The 9,555-nt window shown below is 46.4% G+C and overlaps 1 protein-coding gene across 1 annotated transcript; it reads left to right on the top strand.

The window, feature by feature from the left end:
- The first annotated feature begins 2,499 nt into the window (after positions 1 to 2,499).
- MRPS23 (mitochondrial ribosomal protein S23) lies at positions 2,500 to 7,326 on the top strand. The gene is made up of 5 exons (XM_033172298.1): positions 2,500 to 2,645; positions 3,123 to 3,299; positions 5,226 to 5,303; positions 5,415 to 5,538; positions 6,891 to 7,326. The coding sequence occupies exons 1-5, from the start codon at positions 2,602 to 2,604 to the stop codon at positions 7,038 to 7,040; spliced, it is 573 nt and encodes a 190-aa protein (XP_033028189.1). The 5' UTR covers positions 2,500 to 2,601; the 3' UTR covers positions 7,041 to 7,326.
- The last annotated feature ends 2,229 nt before the right edge of the window (positions 7,327 to 9,555 follow it).

The following is a 9,555-nucleotide window of genomic DNA, read 5'->3' as shown; positions in this document are numbered from 1 at the left end:
CTAATATCTGGTGTATACAGTTTAATCATGGATTGCAACAACCAAAACACAGTGTGTCCTAAAATATCATACAGCAATTTAATCACAATTCCAGGCTTGCACTGTGCCCTTCTAAAACGTTTTTGCCTAGCTGAAATGTTGTCCTCCGCATGGGATAATGCGTTCTGCTTGACTGGATAGAGAGGGGTGTGTTTGTTTGTATGCTCATATTGTAAAATACCCTGTGATCTTTGGATCATAAGGCAATTTAATAGTGATTTTTAAAAATACAGCAACCTCTAGACTTTCCTGTGGCTGGAATGTCCCATACTGTGCAGAGGTCCTTCTCTGCCCCTAGTCACAACTTCAATCTTCTTTCTCACTGGCTCCATTCCAGCTGTGAAACACTTCCCTCCACCCACCTAACACACACCAATCTTCAATTCAAGCAGGTGGGGTTGTATCTGGGAGCCAGCAACCAGCAGCCCTCAAAAGACAAGCAATGCTCACTAAGCAACTGTTTTTAAAGCAATCATCGATGCCCATCTTTAGCAAAAGTGCTCAACAAGTCAAGCAGAGAAGGGAAAAAAAGTCCCATTCTTCCTTGACATCCGTAACAATGTCTTCCTATTACGAGATAATTGCCACAAAGTGCACATCTATTTATGTTTATGCCGGGGAAACAAAGCTGACAGAAGCCTCATCAAGCCTTTCAGGTTTGGGAGCCATCTGGACTCTACGCTCGGCCATATGGTCTGAGCTTAAGGACTTTAATTTGTGTTAAGTTGCAAGGCACACCGAGCGTCTGTCCTCCTCCTCCTCTACTCAGTTGCGTTTCCTTTCTAATGGGAAGAAGAGTAGCATTTGCCAGCATCGCTGCTCCCTCACTGTCGCGCTCTGGGACTAATAAGCAGCTGAAATGCCTTCTGTCCCTGTAGAACCAGTTCACCAGCCCCTTCGCGATTAAGAGGAGTGTGAAATGGAGGAGAGGGAGCGACCGCGCTGGCTGGTACCCGGTGGCGCTGGCTGGTGGGGCGGAAGGCAGGGAGCCCCACAGTGGGCGGAGCCAGAGCCAAAGATAGGCAGAGCCAACTAAAGCCAAAACAAAATCGAAAATTCTTTCTAGTAGCACCTTAGAGCAGTGTTTCCCAACCTTGTGCCTCCAGATGTTTTCAGACTACAATTCCCATCATCCCTGACCACTGGTCTTGCTAGCTAGGGATGATGGGAGTTGTAGTCCAAAAACATCTGGAGGCACAAGGTTGGGAAACACTGCCTTAGAGACCAACTGAGTTTGTTCCTGGTATGAGCTTTCGTGTGCATGCACACTTCTTCAGATACTATGACTATGGCAGACCAACACGGCTACCCACCTGTAACTCCAACTAAAGCCAGTTTGGCCCATCTACCTCCAAGCTCCAAAAGAGGCAACCCCGAGGCTAAGGAGGAGGAGGAGGAAGCTAGCAAGAAGGGCTACCCTCCCCTCCCTGGTCTGGTTGTATGTAAGAAAGAGTGAGGCTGGAGGGTGCTCCATGGAGCAGCACACACCCCAAAGCCAGGATGGTAGAGTTGGAAGGGACCACAAGGGTCGTCTAGCTATTGAGCTGCTATTTAATGCATTCGAAACAAAATAAAAAAATTCCTTCCAGTAGCATCTTAGAGACCAGCACGAAAGCTCATACCAACAACACTTAGTCGGTCTCTAAAGTGCTTGTTGTTGTTCAGTCGTTCAGTCGTGTCCGACTCTTCGTGACCCCATGGACCAGAGCACGCCAGGCACGCCTATCCTTCACTGCCTCCCGCAGTTTGGCCAAACTCATGTTAGTTCTAAAGTACTACTGGAAGGGATTTTTTTATTTTGTTTCGACTATGGCACACCAACACGGCTACCTACCTACCTGTATTTAATGCATTGTGAGTGTTGATAGGCATACCATATTGGAATAGGGTTTTGACGTGAATTTGCTTTGGTTCTTTTTTATATAACAATAATTTATAACAATTTATTATTCATACCCCGCTCATCTGGCTGGGTTTCCTCAAAATATTAAAAATACAATATTCTTTGATACATGATTGCCCTGCTTCCGATTCCATTTGGAGAAATGGTGTGTTTGGGGAGTGCCTTTTACAGCACATCTCCAGTTTCTTAGGTCGAACTAAATTCTACTCCGAATGAGGGAAGCAATTTCACGCTCACGCTCCTTTACTATTAAGGTTGCAAGCCTACAAACAGTTACATGAGAGTAAACCAACTTCCCAGTAAACATGCATGGAATTATTAATGATAGTAACTGCATTACCAGTTGCATATTCTTTGGCTGAGCCATAATATTGCAAATGGGTTCTAGGGCAGAGATCAAAAGGAAAACCGTTTCCGCCCCCTCTATCATACAGAAGGCAGGCAGCGCCCTCTTCTACCAGCCCCGCTCTTCCATCGATTGCTTCTGCCTGCCTTCCTTCTCTCATCCATACTGTTTGCAACTGTTCATCACAAGGCTGTGAGGCGCTCCCGTCCGGCAGGCGTCTCGCGAGGCTTTGCGTTTCCGGTTCCGGGTGCTGCGGGTTGCTAGGGCCTGCTCCGGGTTGCTAAGAGAGGCCTAGCGAAGGCCCGAAGGCGTTATGGCGGGGAGTAGGTTGGAAAAGCTGGGCAGCGTCTTCAGCCGGTGAGGCACGCTTTGCAGGTCCTCCGTTTAGCAATTCGGGGGTAGGGGATGGTGAGGAGGGACTGTCGAGGTTGCAGACTCGAGGCGGCTGGTGTAGCGGGTAATGAAGAGTGTCGATGAACCTTTGGGCCCTGGGCTTGAAGCGAGGTGTCATAAGAGAACGCAAGAAGGGCGCTTTTGGTTGGAAACAAATGTTATTGTAGCTCAGGTGGGGGGGGGAATCTGCGCGCCCTTCAGATGTTGCTGGACTACAGCTCCCATCATCCCTCACCATGGTCATGCTAGCTGGGGCTGATGGGAGTTGGAGTCAAATAGAAATCTGGAGTGCTACAGATTCCCCCCCCCCCCATTTCTTCCTTGCCCTATCTTAGACTGAGGACACCCTAACCTTGGGTTTTTTTGCTGATGTCATACTCTCTCTCTCTCTCTCTCTCTCTCCCCCCCCCCCCTGTATATTCCCTTTTTTAAATACTGCAGCACACGGGACCTGCTACGTTCAGGGGTTATTCCTGAAGCCAAGAAACCCATCTGGTTCGATGTTTACGTCGCCTTTCCTCCGCTGAGGGAGCCTCTCTATCGGGAACTTCGTCCGCAATATGGCAAGATCCAAGATGTGGTCCCCCCAATCCTGTACAAAGAGGACGAGATTAGAGCGTAAGTTCACACCCTCACCTCTGCCACACACATTTCCGCTCTCGTTCATTCATTTGCTGATTGCATCATTATATCCCACATTTTCTCTCTCTCCAAGGAGCTGAAGGTGGTGTACGCCCCCATATAATCCTCACAACAATCCTGTGAGGTAGGTTAGGCTGAGTGGGAGTGTGGCTGGTCCAAGGTCACCCAGTGAGAGCTTTGTGGCCAAGTGAGGATTTAAACCCAGGGGTGGTCTAGCAGTGAAATTGATGGTCAGTAGATTCAACATGAAGAAAAGGGTGCCCTTCTTCCTGCTACAAGATGTGGTGATGGCAACTGACTGAAGAGGGCTTCACCATGGGAAGTGTTTATTTATTTTGAAAACTACTTGTGTTTTAAAGTGCAACCAAACATATATGCAATAAAAACCATGTAAAATGGTTAAAAATGGAGATCAGCTAACTGTTACTGGAGTTGTTGTTGTTGTTAATTGCCTGTGTAAGCTTGGTAGCATAAAAAGGTTTCCAGCAGAACTCAACAAATTTTTGGAAGATGTAAGCCTGTTGGTGACTGTTAACCATGAAGGGCAAATGGCATGTTCACATTCAGAGGCAGTATGCTTCTAGGTACATAGGAAGCTACCTTATACAGAGTCATATGCTTAGTACATTCAGCTCAGTCTGCACTGTCTGCACTGACTGGCAGGTGTCTCTACAGGATTTCAAACAAGGAAAATACCCATCCCTACCTGGAGACTGAACCTGGGGCCTTCTGCATGAAAGGTAGACTCTGTCTCTGAGCTAGGGTGCTTCCCTTAGGAACATAGGGACCTGCTTTATATTGGATCAGACAAATGCCCATTTAACCCTTGTCTACACTGGCTGGCAGAAGCTTTCCAGGGTTTCAGAGAAGGGTCTCTCCCAGCCTTACTTGAAGATACCTGGGATTGAACCTGGGACCTTTTGCATGCAAAACTCAGGCTCTACCCTCAAATGTTGAATATCAGCTCAAATGTTGAATATCAGCTGGGGGTTTTTTGGGGGGGCTGTTGCCTTTAGGTTCTACTTTGGGCTTCATTGACACATCTGATTTACTACTGTGAAAAGGAGAATGGAGGACTAGGTGGCTCTTCTGTTAATGATTCCCCTGTTTTTTAATTCCAAGGAAATTACTGGTTATATTAGGAAATTCTTGCTTGAGCAGAACTTATAGTAGGGCACGCATCTCAAAAATGTTTGCCACTCTCAGCCTCCTGCGAATAAGTTTGAAGTCTTTAGTGGATGCCTGGCATGTAACCAGAAATGTCCACTGGAACTTCAAGTATTCCTTGGAATGTAAATTTGTTTTCTGACTGCTCATCACCCATGCCTGAGCCTGCATTCAGGAAATAAAAGAAGATTTGTTTAGAACTCCATCCCAAGTGCTTGGAGTAACCAACAATAGTCTTGTGCAAAATGTGTCCATATTACAGATTTGTATACACACCTGCATGCTTTATCTAAATCTGTGTCGCCAGAAGGCAGCCAGCCATAAGGCTGCCCTATGTTGGCTAAATCAGTAATCAACTTTGGCATTGGTTGGTCAGCAGGGAAGACAGTTTCATAAGTTGATGCTTATGGACCTACAGAGGATTGGAAAATCTAATCAGAGGTAGGCATGGGGAGGGGGACTATATTATGGATTAGTTTACTTGCAACCCTTTTGCTTCTGGCTGTACCCACCATTTGCACCCACTACCCACTGCTTATATACAGTCCCCAACAGAATGTGACTTGACTTAGTCTTGAAGGGTATAGGAATCTAGCTCAGATCATGAAGGGGGGGGGGGAACCCTCTAGAAATTGCATTTGCTTTATCACTACTGGATCTACATATTTATTGACATTACTGTCTTTATACAGTATAGAGCAGTCCCAAACTGAAACTTCTTGTCTTATTGAGTAGGAAATTTTATAAAGCATATGGAAATGGTCCAAGAGCCTTTGAACTGTCCAGATTAAACTTCAAATCCACCTGCCAAAGGTAAGTGAATAAACTCTGACATGAAGATTTGCCCCTGAAATGATGGAGGGATAGGGATTCATTTCCCCTGCTTGTTGCTGTTTGACTGGTAACAGGCACCTTGAATTTCAGGTTTGTTGAGAAATACATTGAACTGCAGAAACACGGAGAAATCGATGACAACAAACTGTTTGAAGCAACAGGGAAAGCACTCTTGGCCGAGGGACTTCTCTTACGCAGAAAAGTGACAGAGAATGTAAGTATTCCAAAGAGTTGCTCTAAAGGAGAGGCAGGGCCTGAATTAAGTCCTTGAATGGTCTTTGAGGCCTCAGTGTATGAGGGCCATGGACTTGAAGACTGGTGGTTGGAGTTTAGCTTTGGAAATGGCCTTAGCTGGTGATTCACCAGAGCTAACTTGACAACTAAGTTACCATTGTAAATGCATGCGAACCCTTACAAGATAAATTTAAAAGAGGGTAACCGTGTTTTATTTCTGTCCACTATTGATACATGTTCACTTTCACAAATAACTCCTGATATAACAAAGACAGTTTTAAGGTTATGGTGATGGTCCATGTAGCACATTGGTTATCTAGGGGGCACAGTCACATACAGGAGACCCTTTGGGGTAGAGTAGGGACTGGTGTTCTAATGTTTTCCTTGACATTGGCCTATAAATGTAGAGCCAAACTAGACAAGACCCAATACACACAGATAAATTGTGTGGGTGGCTTTTAAAAAATAAATGGAAAGTGTGGGGGTGTGGGATGATCTGGATCAGAATGCTGGTGGGGATTGGTTAAGGCTTTGCTCCCTGAGGAAAGGCCATCACTCAGTGATAGAGCATCTGCTTTGCATGAAGAAGGTCCCAGGGTCAGTACTTGGCATCTCCAGATGGGGCTGTGAGTTTCCCTGCCTGAAACCCTGGAAAGCTGCTGTCAGTCATTGCAGACAATATTGAGCCAGATGGACCAATGGCTCCAGCTCTGTATAAGGCAGCTTCCTATGTTCCTATGCTATGTTCTTGGTTAAGATCTTCCATTGGCATTAATGGAATCGCTCCCCCCCCCCTTATAAAGCAAAATAGTAGTTGTGGATGCCCCAAGTTAGATCAAGACCACAGCAGCGGACAAAGGGCTTGAAACAAAAACCCTGTCCAGAGTCCTCACCCACTTACTTCCAAAAACTGTTATTGCAGTGGATAACTCTTTGAATAGCATCTCATCTAGTTTGGCCCTAATATCGCTGCCCATAGCTGAGGTCAGTATGCAAAGCCAGTCCCAGGTCCTATTGCCAGCATCTCCAGGTAGGATTGTGAAAGATTCCTTGTCTGAAACCCTGGAGAGTTGAGCCAGTCGGTGTAGACAGTATTGAGCTACAGCAGGGGTGGGAGGTCTTCAGCCCTGCATATATTGCTGATCTACATGTTGCATCAGCCCTGGCAAGCATGGACATTGGCTTAGGATCAGGGGAGTTATAGTGACAGTAACATCTGGAGGGCTGAAGGTTTCCACCCCCAAAAGTGCTACAGCAACCCTGTAAAGGGCTATAGCTGTTGACTCCGTTTCATTCTTGCCTCTGTGTTGTTCATCTGCTTGTAACCTCCAGGTAGCCCAGCAGGCTTCTCCAGAAGCCAGAACCAGGGACCCGATGTTAGAGATGCGACTCCAGAGTATGCTGCAGGAGATGCAGGACGGCAAGCAGGAGCAGGAGCTTGAAACCACAGATGCACCAGAGAAAGGCCCTGCCCCATCCTAAGGGCTCCACATTTTTCAGGTGCCTTGTAAAGAAGGGTTAGATGCCGCTAATGTCTGGTCTGTTGGCATATGATTGGCTGGACTGAGGGACACTTACAAACAAGCAGTTGGCCTTTTTCCATCCACCTTACTATTTCATGTTGTTGCACACATTGACTTGGAGCAAAAAGATAATGAGGACTTTGTCTCATTGTGACTTGCTATGGCACAGGAGGGGCCAGTCCTGCATACTCGCATGCCTGTCTAATATGATGGATTTCATTATTAAAACTTCCTTCAGAAATGTGTCTTGCCTTGGATGTTTGAGCTTTCAGTTATGTGGTGGGTGAAGGGCTTGTGGAGTCGTCTGGTCACTAGGCTGCAATTCTTTACACTCACTTGGCAGGAAGTCCCATTGAACTCAGTAGGACTGACTCCTGAGCGGATAGGATTGCACTGTGATGGATTATAGCAAGAAAGGACAAACTGAAGTTTTGTTTGCATCCTTTTGTGTGTGTGGGGGGGGGGTTCTCCCTTGCAGAATGTAATTATGGCATATAATATGGACAAAACTGATGGTTCTAGATGGGCAGAGTGATACCATGGAGACCTCTCCCTCCCATGTCCAAATCTCAACTGAGTAGGTGACCTTCAAAAAGTTCCAGTCTCTTGGGGATGAAGTACAGCAAGCCTCTTACAATAACTTGTAATTGCAAATGAATTGCCAGAACACAGCAATAATAATAATAATTAATAATAATAATAATTTTAGTTCGCCCTGCCCGTCTGTTCTTCTGCACCACAGGTCAGTGTGTATTTTAATTTTTTTGCAGCTTGTATCCTGAAATCTTTGCGTAAGCAACATGGTTTAAAGCATACTGGAGGTGGGAGGGAATTGGGAACATAAGGAGAGCCCTGCTGGATCAGGCTAAAGGCCCATCTAGTCTAGCACTCTGTTCTGCCAGTGACCTACCAGATACCCAAGGGAAACCCATAAGAAGGACATGGGCGTGACAGCGCTCTCCCAACTGCACTTTCCAGCTACTGGCATACTGCCTCTGACAGTACAGAAGAACAGGAAGCTGCCTCATATGGAGTCCGACCCTGGGTCCATTTAGCTCCGCCTTGTCTTCACTGACTGGCATTAAGTCTTTCCCAGCACTACCTGGAGATTAAACTTGGAACCTTCTGCAGGCAAAGCAAGGTGCACTGCCACTGGGCTTTGGTCCTTCCCCATAAAGATAAAGTAAGATTCCAGTCCTCACAATAAAATATCTGGTGACATGTAAACAGGGGAAGCTGCCTTACACCAAGCCAGACCCCTGCTCCATCTAGCCCAGCATTCTTTGCATTGATTCAGTGAAGTATTTCCCAGCCCTGCATAGAGACATGTGGGATTGAATCTGGGATCTTCTGCAAGCCACCCAGGGACTATGCCACTGAGTTATGGACCTCCCCTTTTAGTTATGGCGCGCTCCCTAAAAGTTCCACAATGGGGGTAGGACATGGTCATTGTGAGCGTTAGTAGCCACTGAGAGCTTTCTCCATGAATTTGTCCTCAGTGCCAAATAAAGGCTAGAATTTTTCGAGGGAGGCCAGTCCTGCTTCTCTATCACCACAGCCTGCAGCTTAAATGGAGATCGTTATACACCAAGCACACCTAAGCAAATTAAGGCTGTAATTCTGTGCATGCTTACCTGGGGTCAGCCCTGTTTATACACATTGGGACATCTCAGCAGCGAGGATTGTGCTTTCAGTTCTGTTAATTTTAAAACTGTGGACTCCTGTGTTCTTCAACCCAGCACCATCTTTTTTCTCCCTCTGCCTCCACTCCCTGCTTCTGCTCATCCTGTCTGAAGAAGGGTTTTGTGAAACCCATAAAAGTTTTTCCACTTCTTTTAGCTCTTCAGTTGGTTCTAATAAATGATATTGCTTGGCTGTGTATTTTGCAAGGAGGGGAGATTTTACCGAACTGGCCAAATTGCCAACCAAATTGCAGCTGTCTTCTTAAACCTGATCACTAAATGGAAAACGCTCTTGCCGTGTCTCTGGGGAACATGTTGGCTCCAGCAAACCTTTGGTGCAACGGAGCCCCATGGAGCCCCATCTCGGTTTGCACAGTGTACCCAGGTGGTTGAATTTAGGAAATGTTCCCTGCCCTCATCTCTTTCTTCAGTGTTTGGACTACTGGGAATGCTGCTAACTAAACACTTGTTCTAAAATTAAAATTGACTTGGAGAAGAAGTCCCAAGGAATTTGACTCGTCCAAGGCTGGAGCTGTCGTCTTGGCTGCCGGTTTTATGATCATGGCTTGGCTTGACACGTTGCCACCTCTCGAGAGAAGCCGCAGCCATTGGGCCTGCCGCCGGAGGGGAGAGAGGCATGATGGTGTTCCGTGTAGCTAGTAATGTGGTCCAATTAACTGGAAAGATTTGAAATGCCTAAGTGAACAGCCAAGCTAAATGAGCTGGCAGGGGTCAGGACTTGCTGCTGATGAGGGCGGTTTGTTGGCTCTTCTGTGGCAACAGAGATGGGGA

Source organism: Lacerta agilis, chromosome 15 (genome assembly GCF_009819535.1).
Source record: "Lacerta agilis isolate rLacAgi1 chromosome 15, rLacAgi1.pri, whole genome shotgun sequence".
Lineage (NCBI taxonomy): Eukaryota > Metazoa > Chordata > Lepidosauria > Squamata > Lacertidae > Lacerta > Lacerta agilis.
The sequence above is the reverse complement of the archived record's forward strand: the minus strand, read 5'-3'. Positions and strand labels throughout refer to the sequence as shown.

Excerpts from the sequence above, each read along its gene's own strand:
- MRPS23 (XM_033172298.1), top strand. The coding sequence starts at position 2,602 with ATGGCGGGGAGTAGGTTGGAAAAGCTGGGCAGCGTCTTCAGCCG. Across the intron at positions 3,300-5,225 it reads AAAGAGGACGAGATTAGAGC|GAAATTTTATAAAGCATATG; the intron begins GTAAGTTCACAC and ends CTTATTGAGTAG. Across the intron at positions 5,304-5,414 it reads TTCAAATCCACCTGCCAAAG|GTTTGTTGAGAAATACATTG; the intron begins GTAAGTGAATAA and ends CTTGAATTTCAG.